Below are 22,604 nucleotides of genomic sequence, written 5' to 3' on the forward strand. Positions count from 1 at the left end.
TTCCTAACACCCTGTCTGCATATTTTAATCAGGTGGTGCTGGATTTGTCTTACGGCTGATTGTTTCAAATTGTTTTTTAGATATACATTGTCTTTTTGTGTTCTGTCTGTTTATATGTAAAGGTTTTTACGCTTTGTATAATGTATTTTTGTGGTTGTTAATCTTTGCAAACTGCCCTGAGTTTTAGCTATGAGGCGGTGTAGAAATGTAATAAATAATAATAATAATAATAATAATAATAATAATAATAATAATAATAATAATAATAGCAGCAGCAGCAACAACAACATACCTGGGAGTAAGTCCCACTGAAAGCAGTAATCACTGAAATGGGTGTACGGAGTAACCTTAGGCATGTTTAGACAGAAAAAGACCTACAACTGGGGAATGCTGGGAGTTGTAATGCTTTTTTCTGTCTAAACATGCGTAGGATTGCACTTTAAGGGTAAAATCCAACACTTAGAATAGATCCGTGGAATAAACGGGGCTTAAGTTAGTAAATCGGTCATGACTATAAGTCCCATTCACTTTAATGGGTCTACCCTAGGATTTACGTTGGATTTTATCCTAAATTTCACTGAAACATGTAACAAGGATTGGGGCGGGGGGAGGGCTGTATCGAACTGATTGGGACTTCAAAAATAAACATGTAGAGAGGATCGGACTTCACATTTTAACAGTACCGCACGAAGGGGGGGAGGACGTATGAGGGGAGCCGGAGCCGCGGCCGCCACACGCCCCCGCTCCCACACGTCATGTTTGTTTCTCCCTCCCACCCACACCCACACCCGCTCGCTCTTCCGCGCTATTAGCTCAGCCCCCGCCTTGAAGCGCTGGGCGCCTGCGCGGAAGGCAGCCTCCGAGCCCCTCTTCCCTGCCTCCATGGAGCATCCCGGTGCTGAGAGCCCCGGCGGCGGGAGCAGCAGCGGAGCCAGCAGCAGTAGTAGCCAGGAAGGCGACGAGCCCGAGTCCCCCGGCGGCCCAGTGCCTGAGGAGGAGGAGGCGGCGGAGGAGGAGGAGGAGGAAGAAGAAGAAGAAGAAGAAGAGGACGACGACGAGGAGGAGAGGGCGCCGCCGCCGCCGCCGCCTGGACTGGTAGCTTACGCGGTGAGGGAAGCTCCGCCACTCCCGGGGACTAGGATAGCAGTTAGGCCGCGGTCCGGCGGCGGGCCTGTCTCGCCTCCTTTCCCCGACGGAGGCAACCGGGAACCAAGAGAGTGGGGTGGCGTGGGAGGACGGGCCGGAGAGGCAGAGGCAGCAGTAGTAAATAATAGTAGCAACAGCACGGTGGTGGTAGTGGGTGGAGAGACTGAGAAGAAGTAGGAGGCAGCAGGAATTGGGTGGTGGGAGTTTGGGGCGGGGAAAGGAGCCTGGGTGTTACGAAAGGCTGGGCTGGGCTGGGCTGGGCTGGGCTGGGCTGGGCGCTGCTGACCCCTACTTCCACCGGGCAAAGATCGGGGTCTATAGCCTGCGTGGGTGGGTGAGGGGCAGCCAGGAGTCTTCTTGCATCTCGTAAGAGTTGTACACACGTGGGAGTTCGAGCAGGTACAGCCCGGCTTGCAAGGGTGAGGAAAGCCAGCTGCCCCTGCTGAAATCCCTACTTCTTGTATTTTCTCTCCCCCCCCCCATTGTAATTTGTTATGAAACTCTTTTATACAAAGCCCCCTCTTTCTTTCTTTCTTTTATACATGGAGTCACCCTCCTAGGAAGTCTAGGGATGACCATGGTGATAGCTGTGTTAGCTCTTAGCATTAGAGTGTTCAGAGTGCTTTGCATACTATCTGGTAAGGTAGGTGAGTATTACTGCCTCCATAGTGCAGATGGGTGTCTGAGGATGTCAGTGGCTTGCCTAATGTACTCTAGTGAAGCAAAATTTAAATTAGGGACTTAGTTATTGGTTCCATTCAGTTCAAGTCTACTCAGAACTAAGCTCCACTGAGTTCAGTGGAAATTACTGCCAGGTAAGTATGTACAGGATTGTAACCATAGCCTCTTAGGCTGCAATCCTATGCATTTTTACTTGGGAATAAGTTCCACTGGACACAATGGGAATTACTTCTTATTAGACCCGGATGTATAGGATTTAGCTGTTCGCCACTCACTGCAGTAGACTGAGGTAGAAACAGAATAAAGGTTTGGCTATAGTTAAAGCTATGGAGATGGTGAGGCCTGCAGGCAGCCAGATTTGGTCAAAATAGAGAAAATGAGATGATGAAATATAGGAGAAAGACCTGCTCTTGTTGGTAATAACTCATTGTAGTCTTTCAAATAATTCCTGAGGGAATGCTCTGCCTTCTGTTTCAGTGTTTGTTTCTTACTTCTGCTACTTCAGCTGGGATGTTTCCAGATAGAGGGCTGCTAACACTACCCATCCAAAAGCATTGTGTAGCCATTCCATTGTTTCTTTGTTAAAGGGTTTGTTTTTTCTGATAAGAAAAAAATATGGAAAAAGCTGTGGGAAAACACAGGGGGCTACAAATTGAAAGCAACATCATCTGCCCCCCTTGTAAAATTCAGTGAATGAGGCAGGGTGATTGCACAATAAAAGTCACATCAGGAAGCACCTGTGGACTGTAGCAAGTGGAAACGTAGTATGTGATCTTTCTCTTTGTTCTTTCTCCCATCTGCAACATCATTGTCAGTGCTCCTCTTCAGGCCTAGGTTGAAGATATAGTTCATTACCCCTAAACCAAAAGGGGGAGAGACTGCACTTGGCACAACAGCTGCTAGTTCCAGTGCTTTCTCTTAATAAACACATGCGGTTGGAGGAAAAGTTTGGCCAGTTTCACGTATAGCTTATCTTATATAGTACTATGCATTTTGCCAGGAGTGTTCATCTTAGGGCAATTGCTTCTTCCCCAGCTGAGCAGGAGAGTACTAGATTACAAAAAGCATTTTAGAGATTAAGAATATAGGGAACACCTATGCTGAATCAGACTAAAGGCCTATCTAATCTAACATTCTGTTCCCACAGTGGCCAGCCAGGTGCCTATGGGGAGCCTTCAAACATGACACATACGCAATAGCACTCTCCCACTCATGTTTCCCAACAATTAATATTGAGGGGCATATTGCCATTCTTGAGATAATATACAACCATCATATCCAGCCCCCTTTTAAAGCCATCACTACATCTTGTGGTAGTGAATTCCATAATTTAACTGTGCGCTGTGTGAAGAAGTACTTCCTTTTATTTGTCCTGAATCTCCCACCAATCAGCTTCATGGGATGACCCCATGTTTTAGCATTTTGAGAGAGGGAGAAAAATGTCTCCCTATCCACAGTCTGCACACCATGAGCTACTCTACTCCTCACAAGAACATTTGTAGAAAGGGCAGCAGCAGGAACAGCAAAAGGGTTTAATTAAGGTCCTTTAATCCCATAATTAAGGATCTTTAACCCCACATATGCATCATCTTTTTTTGCTACTAGGAGTGTAAAGTACTGGAGTCTGCTTCCATCTGCAGCCCAGGTGAGGAAAAACCTGCCCACTTGGACCAATAAATTCTGGTGCTGCTGGGCTTGGCAGCATTCTTCTACGGTGGCTGCCATTGGCAATAGTTCGCCACAAAAGGGATAAAGGGACATTTCCTCCTTGTCATTTGGGTTGGGAACAAAAAACCCTCTAGCTAGGGAGTTGAGAATAGATATCAAGATGAGAGCAGGATAGAGAGGTGAGGGTTGGAGACAATCTAGGTTACTGGTTTCTTCAGAGGTTCCTTATCCCATTTGGAAGTGCTTGTAAGAACTGATGGACTAAGGCTGTTTAATGGCCAATTGCTCACTTCTAGCAATCTTGCTGCTGTAATGCATGTTCATAGTTGTTAACTTATATCATGTGTCTCAGTGGCTGTGTGGCAAATGACTGAGAAGGACACCTCAGTTGCAAGCATAACAGGTGGTGGGAGGTGATTAGGACAACTAAGGGGAGGTATGGTCAAGCAATTAATTAATGTCCTCTATTTCAAGTGTCCTGGTTGTTGTAGTGTTGAGTCTCTAAATGCTAATGGTAAATGCCAGGCCAGGGAAAGAAAAGCAGTTGTCATCCTGGCCTGTATTGCTGAGACTTGGTTGGATAGGACACCTCTCAATGGTGGCCCCTCTTTCCTCCATCTGCCACCAGAAGAAGAATTCTAAGGAAACATCTTGGCACATGTTGATGGGGAGAAGAAATAGTTGTAGCTTGAACTCAAAAGAAGAGAAATTGCAGAAGAGAAGAAAAGAGTGACAGACTAGCCCAGAAGGACAGTGGATGCAGTGCCAACCTGAGTACAATTTGTCCTCAGAATAGCTATATCTATATGGGCAACTAAATCAGTCTTTACCTTTATGCTTTTTTCCTCCTCCCTCCTAATTCCTTTCCTTGTGACATGTGCCTTTTTAAATTGAAAGCCTGAGGGCAGGGACTTTCTAAGTATTGATTCTTGTAAGCCATTTTGGAAGCCTTTTAACTGAAGAGGAGGATACAAATGCGTTGAATGAAAATGAATAAATAAACCAATATTGAAAATACTGGAATATCATGTATGTACTATAAGGTGAACATGCTTGAATCACTGGGGCCACTTGACAGCATGAAATTAAACTTGGCTCTGCCTTGTTAAAAGCTAGGCTTTGTCACTTGACAGACTTAAAAGGACTTACTAGTTTCTTGTGCAGAGCAACTGAAGTAATACATGCAAATAATACCTCTCTTTTTGCAAAAAGATGATGGAAGATTGTTTATTGAAGAAGATAGAAATCAGTGTCGCAGAAGCAGAGAAACGGACTGGACGGAATGCCATGAACATGCAGGAAACTTACACTGCTTACCTCGTGGAAACAAGGTGGGTAAAACAAACTTCAACTAATGTCAGTTATTAGATTGTCTCTTCACTATTAGTTTAATGGCCAATTTCAGTGTAATATTCTGTGGCCTCATATCTCAGCTTATTAAGTCCAGATACGCATAAGTCTTTTACCCATGCATAGAACCCCTTTAGCATTTTGCAAATAGAACACAGTTACTATTTTCTCCTGTTCTCTTTAAAAAAAAAAAAAAGGACCCTTCCAGACATTCGTGTTCAGTCCTAAAAACAAAAACCTTCTTTAATCATGTCTAAAACAACCCGCCTGACTTTTGGCTTTTCAGTTACCCCAACAGTGGAACAGATGCCCATTTCCCCCCCTTTCTGTATCCCCTAATACATTATTTTTCATATCATAGAATCATAGAATAGCAGAGTTGGAAGGGGCCTACAAGGCCATCGAGTCCAACCCCCTGCTCAGTGCAGGAATCCACCCTGAAGCATCCCTGACAGATGAATTGTTTAAGGCCTCATTATGAAGAAATAGATAAATTTTAAAAGTCTACCTAAAATAGTTTTTGTTTTGACATGGAAATGGAGAGCAGTGGGTAGCTCTGACTTGGAAACTAGAGTCTCCTTATTAAAACAAATGTCAGTCCTACATTATGCTCCTGCTCTGCATTGACTAATGTGTTGTCTGAACTGAGCCACTGTCAACAATACTGGGCTAGATGAGCCTGTGGTCTGACTCAGTTTAAAGTATCTTCCTTGGTTCCATAACATTACTTCAAGGATCATTGTCCCCCACCCCCCACCCCCAAAAAAGACTTCCTATCAACTGGTGTATAATTTGAAGTCTAAGTTGGATGGTGTTATACTGACCATTATTTCTTCAAAGTTATGTTTTGATATCTTTCAGGGCTGTAGAGTCACAGGCTGAAGGACAATGTTCCCCCCCAGATTCTCTTTGGAGACGATACAGTGAATTTGAGTTGTTGAGGAATTATTTACTAGTTAACTATCCACATATTATTGTACCACCTTTGCCAGAAAAAAGGGTAAGACAATTTTGCAACTTCACCTCATTCTGTTTTCCCATTTCTCCCAGCACAATACCCACTCTTGCATTTCTCCAAGTCTGTGCCATTATCACAACACATAAGTACAGAATTTTGATTTTTGGTAAGAATCTCTACTTTAATTTTGTTTTAAAAGCAACCCTCTAGCCCTTAAGGCTGGGAATAGTTCTTGCACATGTGTTGGCAATGCCTGGTGATACCTAAAGAGTGGGGGATAGAAGCAGGAGCTGACCTTGGGCAGCATTTTCAGTGCCTGGAGCACAAAACTTCATAAAACTACTTAAAACAAATTTAGCTACTAATATATTTAACTTCCTTACATAATTTATAGAGATGGAGAATTTTAATTACTTGGTGAAGAATTTATTGTATTTTATGGTACCTTAACATAAGTATACAAAAGCCTGCTATTAACACGCCCTGTTGTTCCATAGGCAGAGTTTGTTTGGCATAAATTATCAGCAGATAACATGGATCCAGATTTTGTGGAAAGAAGAAGGATTGGCTTGGAAAACTTTCTCTTGCGTGTGGCTTCACATCCCATTCTTTGCCAGGAGAAGATTTTTAATGCATTTTTAACCCAGGTATCTTAATGCAGACTGGATTTAAAACAAAAAACAAAAAAATCCATCTCTCCATCCTGATTCGTATTATGTACATCTAAGTATATAATAATTATGGGGCTGTATCTCATTGCTTTGCGTGCAAAAGGTCCTAGGTAGAATCTCCAGGATCTCTAGGTAGGGCTGGGAAACCCTGGAGAGCAGCTGCCAAGTCAGTTTCAACATTATTGCGCTAAATGGACCAATGGTCTAACTTGGTATAACACAGCCATATATGTTTGCTCTAATTCTAAGGCTGAACAGTGAGGACGGCTGTTTCTGAAAGTCTCCAGAGCTTTGTAAAAATGATATAATGGAAGCAAAGACATAACGAGATTATGTAGTGAAAAAAGTCTGCTGTAGATTTTTGGAAGTTGGGAGAGGGGTACTGGAAGCACCCCTCCAAATTTCTATCTTGCTCTCTAGTTTATGTAACCGTATTTTAAAAAGCAGTCCACTCTCCCTACAGGCAAAGAAAACTGAAAGGGCATGAAGTATTAGTTAGGGGAAATAGAGCCACTGGCCAGCTCTGTTTTCTCTGGAATACCTCATCTCTCCTAGTAGTTGGGAAAGTGAAGAAGCAAGGAAGATAGCTACCCCAGAGATAATTGTAAATAACAGCAGAGCTGGCCAGTGGCTTCTTTCTTTCTCCGACTCCAGCTCCTCCATCTTTCCTTGCCTATAGGGAGAGAGCCATCAGGAAACCTTCATGGTTCTGAATAGGGAGAGATGGACTGTGCACTTTAAAAATAATGAGATGAGTAATATACACCCTGGCTTTTATATTAGGCAGCTACTCACCTGCAGTGAGTAGAAATTGCTTCCACCTGACCAAACTGAATAGTTTTGTAAATTGGAGTAAAGTTGGAGGTGAGGACGTTCTTTTCAGATTGATGATATAGCACAAATGGCTTTACATTGCTACATGTGAATGACACAGATGACCTAGTAAACATTTTGTTGGCCAGTAACTTTAGTAGATTTATTTGCAAGCCTGTTTAATAGAATAAATTTATATGCATCAATGAATTTATATGAGCTCAATGAATTTTGAACCAGTGTTGTTACACAGAGTGTTAACATTCATAAAACGTTGAAAATAACAATGGAAATAAAATTTCCATTTCTAGGAAGGTGGATGGAAGGAGATGGTGAATGAAACGGGATTTCAGCTGAAGGTAATTATATACTTTTTTAAATGTACCATGTCTTATTCTGACTAAGGGTAGAGCCATAACTAAGTGAATGTAGGAAGGGTTGTATCCAAAAATTACCTTTTGGTAAAGTGGAAGTCTTAGCTGTTGTTCATATTGGAACTATTGTTGCTTGGTGAAGAGCAGGAAGCAATTCATGCTCTACAGAGGAATCTAAAGGAGGAATCTCCCTTCTTGACTGATTAACCATGATGTTAATATCCTGGAAATATGTGTGCACCAATGCTTCATATGTGTGTTTCTTTTAGCTAGAGAGACTTCATTGCCCAAGTGCCCTCTCTTTTTGTTCGTAAAGGCCAGTGGGACAGTAATTTTTGCTATTCTTAATAAAAAACACACCATGTCGTTCTGCTCTATCCTTTTCCATCAATCTGCTTGTCCTCACTTTTGCTTTACATTTTGTTCCTGTTTTGTTTAAAATATTATTGCCTCTGGAACCTTTGATTCATGGCAATAACAGGAGTAGATCTTGAGCGTTCGCACCTCCTTCACCCCCATTCCTTTCATAGTGTTTGGCACAGTATGACCTATCTGTAGCTCTGCTATACACTTCAGTGTGTTTACCTACTCATCCCTCTAGCCATGTCGAGAACAGAGAGCCTTGTAGTCCAAATCCTGAATGGAGGAGCTCAGGTTGTTCAATATCCAAATAAATGTTTTAATTCCCAGTTCAAATAAGATAATCTTCTCCCAGTGAGAGGGCCAGAGGAGGACATACCTGCTACCAGTCTCCCAAAGTGGAGAGGCTCTGAAGTCTAAAGAGGATCTGTGTTTTGGTTACTTTCGAGATAAGCAGTCCCACTACAACAAAGTTGAACCAACCAAGTTGTATCAATACTTCTATACTTCGGGACATAATGTTTTTTAAAACAATGTTACAAGGACCTCAGCTGCAGTTATTTTTGAGATATACCTCTTGATTCTAGAAACTCCACTTTGTCCTGGAAGACTGGCTAAGTAACGATTTTAGATCAACCAAGGCAAGAGGGCTATCATTTATGCTTATTATTTATTATAGTCATCTGTAGCCCACTTTTCAAAATGCAAATCCTTCCAAGGAGCCTTAGAAGTAACAACAACAATTAATGTTTTAGATCATATGTCACAAAGCACATGTGTGTAAATATTTTTGTTTGTGCAAATAGGATCATCATTACGGTCTTATTGCATATAACAATTTTGTTCCTACATGAAGGTGCCATCAGTGTAGGAATTTTGTGAAATATGAAGTGTTTTCTGGAAAGGAATTAGTCTCTTGCTGAAATTTCAGCAAGGTGTTTTTTTCCCCTTCATTACAAGGCTTATTATGTAAGATGGCTACAGATGGCTAAACAACTCTCACAAAGGGTGACAAAATCATTTGGTGCTTCTTGTGGTTTTAAATTAGTTAATAAAAATTGTGTATATATGTTCTTCCTCCACCAGGCTGATTCTAGGTTAAAAGCTCTTAATGCAACATTCCGGGTGAAAAACCCAGACAAGTAAGTGTGGGGTTTTTTATAGCAATTATGGTTATAGTTAATGTGTAAACATTTCTCATTCGCTTAAATGTTATTTCTCAGTGCCTATTAATTCAAAATAAAAAGTTATTTTAGAAATGGGCATATGAGACCATTCTTTAGAGGAAGTATATACAACCCATACATATTCTTTTTAAATATAAAGGGTTGTATCCAGTACTAGTGCCACTTAAAGTAAACCCATTGAAATGAATGGGACTTAAGTTAGACTAACATTGGCTACAAACCAAAGTATGGTCCAGTGAATATATTGGATTTTGACCTTAGGTCAGATGTAGACACACTAGTACCCAATCCCCTTGGACCAATTTTCCTCCACCCCAAGTATTAAGACCATTCCTCCCTCACTTGGCTGGACTTTTGTTTGTTTTTTGCATACTAAAGATGTTTATGCATATGCTGCCTTCAGTTCTTCCTTCTTTTGTTACCCTTCTGCCTTCCCTCTCACAACATACCTCCATCCAGCAAAACATGTAAGTGGATAGGCTTTCTAAATGTCATAATATGTCAGTGGCTAGTACTAGTCATGGTGGCTTTACACTATCTCCTGGAGCTGAGGCAGTAGTATACCAGTTGCCAGGGAACAACAGAAAGAGAGGCTTTTTTCACCATGTCCTGCATATTGGTTTCCTATAGGCATCTGGTTAGCTACTATGGGAAGCTGGATTAGGTAGGCTTTTGGTCTGATGCTTATACTCTCCTACCGTGACAGTGAACACCAGTTGTCTTCATCAAAGCAATGGGTAAAGGAATAATGTGGTGACAAGGCAAAGAGAAGCCTGGGTGCTATTCAAATGATCTTGGCTGCTGAATTGGTTTCTTGTGAATAGGGTATGGAAACTGATAGAAGAGTGGCTTCTAAACTTTGTAAGAGGTGTGCCTAAGGCTGAAATTCTATACCTACTTGGAAGTAAGCCCAATTGATTTCAGTGGGACTTACTTCTTAAAAGACACATCAAATTCCCACAAATTTTTATGTTTAAAATGGCTGCTTTTGTAACTTCTGCTTTCTACTACAACTTAGTATCTAGCTGAAGGCTAATTAAAATGTTCTTTCACAAATACAACTGAATGTTACAACAGAATTTTTCCTTCTGCTGCAAGAATTAATGGTCAGATTGATGTTTACTTTATGCTTCAGGTTCCGAGGAAGTAGGTTTCGGGGAGAAAGGCTTAGGAAAGTTAGTATTGTTGCTCTTTTCACTAGTTAGGAGACTAGTATACTACAGACTGTTTTTGTTGTATTTAAACCCACCAAACATAACATTTTTATTCAATAGTTGGAATCTCATTACTCACAACAAGCATTTAAAAATACTAACTTTTCCAGTTGATTTTCAATTGTCCTGGATAATGGTTTTACTTAAGAGAAATAATAAAAAAATGTTGTCTGTAGATGAAAAATAAACATATGGATGATGCATTAACTAAACTCTTTCTTGCTCTACTTCATAATCGCTGACTCTGGTCTTCAATCATACTCAAATTTTAAAACAAAATTCACCAAGCACAAAGTTCTTACAATCCTACCCGCTACTTTCCGAAAGGCAAATGTAGAACATGGCAGCAGTTCACATGATGAGATTAGTGCTTCTGCTTATGTTGGCTAAACCATATGCTGATAAAGGCAACTCTCTGTAATATCCTTCCATTCCCTTGGCCACTTTTACATTTATTTCAGCCATGCTTTCCTATTCTTTTTCAGACCTCTTTATCCACTATTGCTATAAGAAAGGGAAATTGGACTGTAGTTCATCTTTTACCTTTTTTCAAGTGCTGGCAGAAGCCCAAAATCAACAAACACAAACTGGGGAGAATTCTCATATATTATAATATATATATATATCTTGTACATGATTAACATTAGTGGTAATTATTTTCAGCTTAATGTGAAGACAGGATTTTTAAAGCAAGGGAGTACAGCATTTTTAAAGTAGTTTGAAAGCATTTTCACCAAGCTATAGTTTGTTGTTTTCCCCCCGGGGTAGGTGGCTGAAAGCCTGGTTCTGCAAGTTTCCAGTGCAATCAGTTTGAACTTGGAGGTGTCAGCATCTGTCTTAGATAGCACTTGTGATGTTGTCTGCAAACTTCTTTTCTCTCTTCTGTGCCCTCCCCAGCCCTGTCACTAGAACAGTTTTGCAACTTTAGGGAGATGGAGAGAATTACACAAAATGAAGTGAGAATGAATAAATATAAAAGTGCCCCTTCTACAAATTGTTTAAAAGACAAACATTGATTTGCATGAGGAGAAGGGCAAACCTGACAGTAAATTCAGCATTCATTTTGCTGGAATATACATCTGTAATGCAAGATGAAAATCTGGGTTGAAGAATCTTATGTAACTCATGATCGTGTTTCCCCCAGCCTGTTTTGGAATGATCTCAAGTAAAACTATTTTCTAAAAATGTCCCTGTCCCTCTTCTGAATTGTATATCCCATTGTGCTCCTGATGATGATGCCTCTCTATCCTTTCCTTCCCCCGCCCCCCAGCTTTTGCCATGGTAGTGGGGCCTTGGGCTGTAGATGTTACTGTGGCATGTAACATTTCCCATGGTGGTTCTTCATAATGCAGCAAGCTGCAGTCTCTTCCTACCAGTAAACCTACTAATGAGGAGAAATGCTTATTTATTATCTCATTATTAACACATACCACCTTATCTGCTTATAAGCAGTCAAGGTGGTGTACAACAATTTAGAACAATAAAAACAAAAACATTAACGCCATAATAACTACACTTTTTAAAAGTCTAAATTGAAAAGATGTGCTGAGAGAGTGGGGGCTAATTGTAGTTCTTGACAGAGCGCATTCCGTAGTTTGGAGGAAACAGAGGAGAAAGCCCTTTCCTGTGTACCCAACAAATCGGCCTCTGTGAGTAACGGCACCCTCAAAAGGGCCTTTTCTGCAGATCTTAATACCTGGGCCAGGTTCATAATAACAGATTGTCCCTTAGATAACTAGGTCCTATGTCATTAAGGGCTTTAAATGTTAAAACCAAGACCTTGATTTGCTCCCAGAAAGCAAATCTTACATGACTGGTGTAATATCGTCTTGATACCGTGCACTAGTTAGCAGTTAAACTGTTGCATTTTGCAGCAGTTGAAACTTCTGGATCATTTACAGGGGCCATTGACACAGCATTATATTTCTGGAAATGCCCAAGCGTAGTTGTGCAAAATGGCGGCTCGCAGGACTCCCCATTACCACATGCCAGCCTAATGTTCTCTACTTGCAAGGATAAAATGAGGGGTTGATAGGCAGTGGAAAGCTGTGAGCTTGCCTGACATTGTAGGGATCCATAGACTGGCATCCAGGAAGCCGAGCTGGCGATTTCCCACTGGGCCTCAAGCCCCAAACGCACACTCATGCCATCCCAACTCACATCCAGCATTCAGTTTGTGATCCTCTTCAAGTGGATGTACCTTGCCAGTAGATGACTTGTGAGAAAGACCTTTGGTGTATCATGTCATACAGCAGACTCGAGCCTTTCTGAGCCAACACTCTACCAGCAAATAAGTACCCTAGGGAGTTGCTTACGTGCAAGTAGTGACTGTTCCTCTGTACTCCACACAGATTGTAAATGTGCAGAGAACAGCACAGAACTTGCCAGGGTAAATGGAAAAATATCCCCAAAGAAAATCAGCTGATCCGGGAACCATCTGTGGTATTTCCTTCATTAAAGGAAGGAAATTGGGCCTATCACCTCGAATGGGTATAAATTGTATCCCCTATTACTGGGCCATATTCCAGGGGGAAGAGACTAGTGTGTACTCTGCCCCTTCTTCCTTAGAGGGGATATTCCAAGAGCTTTGTTGCTAAAAAGCCGCCCAAATGAGTGTGCGTATCTTAATGGGTGGATAAGTGTATTTTCGTTGTTGTTGTTCTGACTAGCTTCGCTTTGGTGTGTGCTTTATGCAACAGCCCCACAGCTTTCAGCCAAACTGTATTTCTTACACATTGTCTAAAATTGTACTAGTGAAGAACAGTGCTTGAAAAGCCATGCTTTCTCATGTCCCTGTTAAACAGTGTATTGGTCAACTTCAGGTAATGATGTGGGTTTTAAAGAAAATTGTACTGTGCAAATTAGGCTAATCTGCATACAGTAATGGCTGCTGCCATACTGCCGAATTTGCTGCCAAAATGCATTAGTGGCTAAAAAGTGGTGATTTCTCATTAAAACAAGGGTTGCGGTGCCTTTTGTTTGAAAGTAAATTTGTGCTCCTGGGAAGCTTCTGGTATGTGATTTTGCTTTAGAACAAGGCACACATTTGTTTTGTCCCAATACTTCACAAGTATTTGGCCTGAAATATATGAAGAAAAAGAATTAAAACGCTTCTGATGTTACATAAAGGTTACATGTAGAATTTTTCAATTTTTATTTACTTGTAAAATTGGAAAGATGATAGCATATACTTCACTTACATTCTTTACATTTAAGCAAAAAGCAAAGGTACTAAAAAGTTTTGATGGACAGAGTGCAATCCTACGCGTATTTAGACAGAAAAAGGTGTTACAACTCCCAGCATCCCAACATCCCATAGAGGGATGTTCTGTCTAAAAATGCATAGGATTACACTGTAATACATTTTAGCAATCTGGAGAACTATGCATGATATCCTGACATCTACAACTTTGAAACTGCCAAGCTTGCCTAATCATGTATTTGCATTTGGCATCCGTTCATTGTTACTGATCAATTTAAGAAATGGAAAAGATTTTGTGGAAAAAGAAAGCACTGGAAATTTTCTACCCGCATCATTGAGCTCAGGTTTAAATATGAAATGTACAGCTGTGTCTTGGCCATGCATGCCAGCTTTCATTCTGAGTCTTTAATCGCCAACGCATATTTTGCAGCACACTGTATTTTGCTTTCCCTCTTCCCTTTTGAAAATGGGTATGGTGTTCAAACTTCAAAGGGAGAAGTAAGCCATAAATATTCAACCCTGCTTCAACGTGATAGCTTAAGTTGATTCTTGCATTGTATTTTGTTTTCCATCTTCCCTGTCTCTCTGAAAACAGGTGCAGGGATTGAGTTGGGTTTTTTGCCCTGAACGAGTGTACCAAATTTCATTTCAATAACTCAATGTTCAATTCACATTACAAATTGACAGATGGAAAGTTTAACATGTTAATAAACAAAAGGGCTCACTTCACTCAACCAATTTGTTGTTTTATAAGTAACTGCTCTGCTCATGTTAACTGGTTACATTAGCCAATGGCTGTTACTTCAGGAAGCTAGAGATAATTGCATTTAAACAAGTCAGGCTTAGTTTCTTTAAGCTTTTTTATTCTGACCCTATCATGCAATTTGTGGGAGCTTGCTTCCCTGATTGCTAATGATGTACTATCTCTTTTCGCATTCCCAGGAGATTTACAGAGCTTAAACACTATAGTGATGAGCTGCAATCTGTCATATCACACCTTCTGAGAGTCAGAGCTGTAAGTGTTTTCTTTTTCTATGTCTTAGAAGTACAAATAAAAGACTATCTATGCTTGGTTGATGGTAAACTGTTTTGACTCTCCTGTTGTGTTTTGGAAGTGGTGATTTGATTTCGTAAAAATGTGTTCTTGCTTTACGTAACAAAATATATGATGAGATGATAGTGACAAGTTTGAGACAGACAGATGTTTTAAGTGTAGTAGTCAGATATTAGGGGTTAAAAATGGTTCAGTTCCACAAATTAAATGTGAGATGCATGTTCCTGGGAAGTTCTGGATTAGGGGTGAGGAAGGTGTGGTAATCTTGGACCTCTCCTTGAGCCTGTTAATCTAATCCCAGTCAATTCCAATAAGTGGTGTGATGGGAAACTTCCTCTCTCATCCATTGCATTGATCTGCACTTGGTTATTGATGGTATAACCATATGCTCTTTGTTTTCTTTGGATCCCTCCCAAAAGAACCCCAGACTGTGCTTTGAGCTCATGTGCCTCTTTTTCCTTTTTAGTTTATTTGCTGTGGGACAAGGTACAAGAATGTGCATTGTCAGGACAAACCTGTGTATGTTCTTTGAGTTATAAGGAATTCTTCCTTAAGGTTACCTCTGTGTTTAATAGTGGGACCTAATAACACAGATCTAAAAATCCAAATAAGGAATTTCTGACTCACTTATTATGCGTGTTGTCTAACTATGTCTATAGGCTATATATCAGGGTACTAGAAAGTAGCTAATATAATTGTAATCTTTAAAGAAGACTAATTTTATCTGGAAAGTGAGCCAGACTCCAGTACTGGGCTTATATTCAAAAATTAGTTATTGGACTAATAAAAAACCCCTCAGACTTTATGCATTACAGAAGAGCCTGCATCCATTTTACAATCATACCTCAAATCTAAGATACTCAGATTTTGAGGACATGCAGCATATGGATAAGGGTGTACATTGGGGGGAAATGTTGATGAGAAAAAAACCATGAACTAGGGAAAAGGGGTAGAAAAATTGCTAATCGTTCCACTATCAATAGTCATGTAAATGTAAGTGGAATACTTAAGATATCTTTAGTATACTATGTAACAAAAGTGTTGAATATAGTTCAAATAAATCTGAACTGTATGGTATTACATAAAACCATCAAAAAACATAATACAAGCCATAAGCAATAAAACCACAATAAACAATAAAACCAAAACCAAACGCGTTTTGACCCTATATGGTCTTCTTCAGTGGTATACTAAAATTTACATACGGATAAAGTACAAAATTGTTTTTGAATCATCTTAGCCGCTATTCTGTTTATTTTTTAAAGTCCTACTGAACTCAAGTTGTTTGCCATGTTAGTAGCTTTTATATATGTCCTGTCCCACCTGGTAAGGTGGTTTTGGAATAAGACAATAGTGGAACGATTAGCAGTTTTTCCACCCCTTTTCCCTAGTTCATCATTTTAACCTCAAGGGGTCAGGTTTTTTGCTTCATTGAGAAAAAAAACCTACATAAGAAGTCATAGACTGCGTTTGGATGACATGATAATCTGTGCTGGTTTATTTGGCCAAATAACTCAAGGTCCACAGTGTGGGTTATTTAACCCATAGTGGGTTATTGTGCTTTTTTGTGGTCACAGTGGGTTATTTTGGTCACCTACAGAGTTGCTTGGCAAGAGTGGTCAAAACCACTGCCACTGCTCCAGCCATCAGATCTGTTTCCATGATCTGCCTGGCAACTGATTGAACTCTCAGCCTGACCCCATGCTAACCCTTCCCCGAGCAGTGCGCTCTGCAATCTCCCCAAGTGTCAAACACCATCTCAGTCGAGTGGCAGCAGTTGTGTAGGGTTGCCATTTTGCCTTGTGTGCATCCTTGCCAGGGAATGCTGTGTATATAGTTTTGTCCCACTCCTGCAAACTTCCATGGTGTTATAGCCACCACCCCCTTTTTGGCAAAAGGTGCTTTTGTTCATGTGGCTTTGTCATTGTGAAGGGTTTTCAATAGGCCTCTTGTGCATCCTTGCTAAGGGAGGCCTATGTATGAAACATGTCCCAATCCTGCAAACATGCAAGGGTATATATCTGCACCACTCTCCTTTTGGTGCGCCCAGGGGTTTTCATCCTTTGTGTGTAATTACTCAGTTTTTGATGGTGCATTGGGTGCCTCCTGACTAGGGGAACTGTGTATGAAATTTGGAACTGATCCTGCAAACCTACAAGGGTTTTTCTGCGCCACCCCCTTTTTTGGTGCACCCAAGGTTTTCGGTTCTTTGTCTGTAATTGCCAAAGGTTTTGATAGTGCATCAGGTGCCTCCCAACTAGGAGAGTCTGTGTATGAAGTTTGGCCCCAATCCTGCATAATTTCAGTGTTTTAAAGCCACCACCCTCTTGTCAGGGCGATCCTGGAAGTGCTAAATTAACCTCTCCCCTCTCATTGGGATATTGGAAGGTTCAAACACGCTGCTGCAAAGTTATCAGTGGGTGAAACAGCGCCGCTGCTGAAGTGGGAGGGCTGCAGCAGAACAGGGGGTGAGGGGGATGACTCAGATTACGCACAGTAGTTTATTTGTCTGATCGTGTGGGGAATAACTGTAGCTTATTTTACCATAAGAGTAGTTTATTAATCCATCATGGTTTAAAGTGACATCCGTACGTGGCCATATTAGTGTAAAAGGATATGTTTTGATTGATTAATGTGCAAATTGGAGTAATGAAGAGAAGGTGGTGGTTTCAAATATGTATTTTCTTGTTTGTATGGAGACTTACAGGAGACAAGAGAATATGGAGGTTTCTGGAATGCTACTCTTTAACCTGGTGCCCTCCAGATATGTTGGCCTGCAACTCCCAAATCTGGAGGATACCAGGATAGGGAAGACTGCTTTGACCTTAAGTGGAAGATAGCTTTGCAAATCTGAAAATCTTATTTGATATACTCTTCCTTGAAATCTACACTTAAAGAGTATGTCTGGAAAACAAACTGCAACTTATATTTCTTTTAGAGAGTAGCAGATCGATTGTACGGTGTGTACAAAGTCCATGGGAATTATGGCAGAGTTTTCAGGTAAGCAATGAGACCAGTTTTTATAAAACTTGTAGTTTGGGCTTGTATTTTGGTATTTTATTCCCACCTTTCCAAATCATATGAATGCTCAAAGTGGGCAAAAACAGTAATAAAAAACAACTGAACCATAAACTAATTCAAAATTGTAAAAAACAACCAAGTGGAGGCTAGAGAGAATAAACCGAAACCACAGGCAATCCTGCTACTGATTTCTTATAGGACGCCTAAAAGCCATTACCATCCTGACAATTGTACAGATGCTCTGCTTTTTATCTGTTTCAAGGGATGACTCAAGCAATATTTTTTCCCTGTGTTTGATTTATATGCCCGATTGTGTGCTTAACTTTTCCATCTCATTGGCAAATTAAAGAATCTGACTCTGGTACTGGGGAATCTCTTCCTTTCTCCGTTCTGCAACTGGTAAATTTAATCTGCTAGGCTAATCAATGGCAGATGTGTCCCCCTGATTTTAGAATTTTATACTATAGCAATGGCACTCTAGAGTAATTACAAAACAGAATATTGGAAGATTAACAGTACATTGCTTTTGGAGTGCTTAGTCTATTTGCAAGATTTATATACCACTTTTCAACCATCTCATTAAAAAGTATTATTGAGAATTTAATGTAAAAGTACACACAAAAATATAAAATGTTCATACAAGATTATTAGAACACGTAAAGTAGACATATGTTGCCGAAGGACATACAAAAGTTTCTGTGTATTTTAAAAAGTGTTCATTTAGGGGATATTCTTAACGTAAACTTGGAAGGCAATTGCCAGCTCTGTTTTAAAATCCTGGTGTTCTGAATTTTAAACAAAACTCCCATGAAAATAAATTTCAGGCTCTGGGTTTGGAGAGTATTTTGCATTAGAGGGCTCAACGTTCCAATAAGCTTTTTTTCACCATCAGACAGGAAATATAGCAATGTCCCCAAAGTTCATAATTCACTGGCTCAGAGTACAACCTACTGTGAGCATTACGGCCCTTGGATTTTATTGGGCTTGGCTTTAAATCTGAGCTGGCAAAGAACTCCTCCCTCCCACTTCCACCCACTCTCTTTACTGATACTGCTTTGATAGTGGTTCTTCCCTCTCTTTCTCTCCCTCCTCAGGGGCAGCTTGCACCGTCTTTTCTATCCCTTCCTTCCTCTCCTCAGCAGCTGTGACTCCCAACAATGAAGAAGGGAGGTCTCTTCCCTCCTCAACCCCATGCCTATCATAGTGGCATAGCATGTTGCAAACACCAGGAGACTTGGGAAGATTAAATGTAGTGTAGCGGTGCCAGCAGGGGATGGGAAGCCACTAGTGTTGGGATGGGAGAGAGGGCAGAGAAAGGGCTGCCACTGCTAGAGCAACAACCACCTGCTAAGGGATTTGCAGGGGTTAATGGAGAGGCACTTGGGGTCTTTGGGATTTTGGCCCAGCTACTGCAAGTTAACCTGAAACTCTTGCAAAACCCTTTTCCGGAACAGTCTCTGTTTTCACATGTTAATTATCTATTACACTTTAATCCCACTCCTCTTCCAAGAAGCTCAGGGTGTGACACACAGGATTGTTTTTTGTCCCATTTAATCCTCACAACAACCCGTGAGGTAAATTAGGCTGAAAGGGAATCACCCAGTGAGATTCATAGCTGAGTAGAGATTTGAACCTAAATTTCCCTGGTTCTAGTCGAACCCTAAACACTACCCAATATCACATTCAAGTCCAAATTAAAACTGGGGTATCACTAAACAGAATTCTGTCTTTCCTGTCCTGGACAAGAAAAAATACTAGCCCTCCTCTTTGCCACATATTGTGTTGGGTGGTTTTGATAGTTGTTGTCTGGAAATAAACGTGTGTGTGCCACAAGCATGTTTTTAACTGCAAGGATGTTTCACTAATGTTTTCCCTTCAGATATAAATAGCTCTTTATTTTTTAGTGAGGGATATGCCTAACCTCTAAACATCACTCAGACAGGAAGACCAGACTTGGCACTGTTATAGTTTTGTTTCCAATTAGTAATGAGGAAGGGGCTAATTTTGAGTGGAGCATAGGTGTCCCTCCATCTCGCAGAATACTATCTATTACTCAGTGGATTTTAACAGAGTTTCCATTGAGAGGAAAATGTATTTGAAAACATTGTGAATGTAAATCTTGAAGATTTCAATTATCTCAAAAAGTGAGATACAGTGCTTCTCCCCAAACTGTAGGGAGGTCATTCATATTTAAGTGATGTAGTATGGTGTGATGTTGCTTTCCAGTTTTAAGTGTTCACACAAAGATTATTTTTCGGGATGGGGTAGTGGATCCCTAAACTGTTGAAATTTGTAAAATCATACACATGTTAGAGTTGGGAGATCATATTTTAAAATAAACTCATAACTTTGAATTCAGAAATGGTGCTTGGAGGTGGTACAGCAGTTCACCCAAGCATAACTTGGACATTTCTCCACATAGCTATCACCTGGGGAGGAACTACTTACAGGATGCAGCTTATTAATTTCCTCACCCTTTACATGCAATGTTGTTTCTTATTTAACTTGCTTTTCTTCTCTAGTGAATGGAGTGCAATAGAAAAGGAGATGGGGGATGGGTTGCAGAGTGCCGGTCATCACATGGATGTGTAAGTATTGACTATCTGAGAGCTGATGGAAGCCAGATGGACACGTTAAAAAAGGGAGGGGGTAGGAAAATGTAGTTTTGAGAAAATGCTGTGCGTTGAAGAATAGCACTGTAGGCTGTGCAATATTTCACTGGCTTTTAGTTTAGACTGTTTTAGAATCTATTGCATTAAGTAGCCCAAAGAGTCCCTGGTGACTTAAAGGGATTTATTTTTTATTATTATTTTGAAACTGTAGAAGAGGTTGGCACAATTCCAATGTTTCCTTTCAGCTACTATGCCAGAAACTGGTAGAATAAAACCTAATGTACTGCAGACCTGATGTTCTCCATTTGTTTGATAGCAATAGCTTTGCACTAACACACAGTAGCAACCCTTTACACTATACATGATAAAGGTATAGATTTTGTTTTTAAAATTCACTATCTGAATTGTCGGACAGGATCTGTGGGGTATCGAATGTCGGAGGTATTTGCATACACTCTAATAGTATTTTGGTAATTTAGAACAAAATTAGGGTGCCCTGTTATGCGAGCATGGTGAAACAGGAAAGAAAGTGAAAGATGCCAATCTTGCAGATGATGGCAGGCAGAGGAAGGTGTTTGCTTGGCCATTTGTTTCCAAGTCCTGTGTTATCAGTTCATGTTATGATATGAAAGAGAACGGGGCAGAGCAAATGGTTTTTTTTCTGAAACTGTCAGTGACCCGCAGTAACTGCAGCAGTAAGTCCTTCGAAAGGGAGCCATGAAAAGTGGTGGGGTAAGATTTCCTGAGTAGCTGGAGACTCGGAGAAGTGTTGAAAAGGTGAGGGACACTGAGAGCTGTCAGTCCAACACTGAAAAGTGACACGATCACACTACCAAGGGGGAGATATTGTGGTTCCCCCTCACACACTTTTGCTGCATCAAGTTTTGTTGCTATTGCCCCCCTTTTGGTGCCTCTCCTTTGACAGTTTGGTATTTGGTCCCTGGCAAGTGTGCGCAAATTAGCCTATATACAGTCTCTCTTTGTCAGTTTCCATGTCTGTTACCTATTCCGCTTCACCACTCCATCTGACAGCTGAAGCAGACAAAGGAAATTGACAAGACAAGACTCCACATATCAATAGCCATAAAAATGCACTTGCGCAATTCTGAAAGACCAGCAATAATAATAATAATTTTAAACAAAGAACTTGTTTTTGCAAATCTCTGGGGCTGAAAACATAAAATAAAATACAACTTCAAGTGCATGTTCTCGAGGCTCCAATTTTTTTTTAAAAAAATCAAGGCGGACCAAAAGAGGTTGCGACCGAAGGAAACGAGCAAAGAACAAAGTACAGTGAGCCAAATTGTCTGTCAGCTGCATTGTGGGTTGTTCCACAAAGAATTAACTCTGCGTAACTTATTCCCAGGGTGGCTTAGGGTGTCATGCGAATGTGGCCAGTGTTCCATTTGTGTTGCAGCTGATCCTACATCTCAAGGACTGTTATTTTTAAGGTTGCACACCAAACAGTCTTGCAACATTTTGAAAAGTTATTTGGCATCATAATATTCGATCAGGAGGCAAGCGACCAATGTTTCCCTTTGCCTTCTTGGCTATTTGACATAAAATAACTTGATAGTTATATTAAACCCACTTCACTTTTTAGCTGTTTGTTTGACAATTGTTGAGGAGTAACCATACACTAATTAGTCTTCTTGGAGTTCCACTCTCCCTTACAATAAAAAAAAAATCTTCATTTTAAGAAGAACAATTTGACTAATAAAAATGTATCATTTTGTTGTAGCAATACAGTTGGGGCAGAATGTGTTTTCTATTTATTTACTTTCAGTTATAATTAAATATTGGGTTTAAAGGCCCATAGTAGGACATATGAGGGTGTTACTAGGATATATGAGGGTGTTACAACATTGATCAAGATTTGGGAACTGAAACCAAGTTACCTTATGTTCTCTTTTTTTACTAGATATGCAGCTTCTATTGATGACATACTAGAAGAAGAAGAACATTATGCAGACCAGCTTAAAGAATATCTCTTTTATGCAGAAGCTCTTCGGTAAGCACATTGGCACATCTCTTGTGGTTATTCTGATTGCTTTTAAAGATTTGCAGTTGAGGTCACTTTATAAACAGTTTACAAAAATAATGGTCAATGCAGTGCACAGGAGACTTCAAGAGTTTGCTCATCCATAGTATCCTTGGACAACTTACTATCTAACAGTCTCACTCCTGATCTGAATGTAATATTGAAATAATGGCTCACATAAAATGGAGTCATGAAATGTAATAAAGCTTGAGAGTATATGATAGGGTCAACAGTGACAAGCTCAAATGATCC

General features: G+C 40.4%; 1 protein-coding gene across 1 annotated transcript in view; it reads left to right on the forward strand.

Annotated features, from left to right (window-relative positions):
• Positions 1–844: 844 nt before the first annotated feature.
• SNX4 (sorting nexin 4) overlaps positions 845–22,604 on the forward strand; it is a 36,567-nt gene continuing 14,807 nt past the window's right edge. Inside the window, exons 1-10 of the mRNA XM_063116649.1 lie at positions 845–1,107; positions 4,708–4,826; positions 5,707–5,845; positions 6,301–6,450; positions 7,599–7,646; positions 9,108–9,163; positions 14,567–14,639; positions 17,617–17,678; positions 20,222–20,287; positions 22,233–22,322. Of these exons, the coding sequence (XP_062972719.1) occupies positions 883–1,107; positions 4,708–4,826; positions 5,707–5,845; positions 6,301–6,450; positions 7,599–7,646; positions 9,108–9,163; positions 14,567–14,639; positions 17,617–17,678; positions 20,222–20,287; positions 22,233–22,322 (1,028 nt within the window). The 5' untranslated portion in view covers positions 845–882. The remainder of the gene's footprint in view (positions 1,108–4,707; positions 4,827–5,706; positions 5,846–6,300; positions 6,451–7,598; positions 7,647–9,107; positions 9,164–14,566; positions 14,640–17,616; positions 17,679–20,221; positions 20,288–22,232; positions 22,323–22,604) is intronic.

Source organism: Elgaria multicarinata, chromosome 2 (genome assembly GCF_023053635.1).
Source record: "Elgaria multicarinata webbii isolate HBS135686 ecotype San Diego chromosome 2, rElgMul1.1.pri, whole genome shotgun sequence".
Classification (NCBI taxonomy): Eukaryota; Metazoa; Chordata; class Lepidosauria; order Squamata; family Anguidae; genus Elgaria; species Elgaria multicarinata.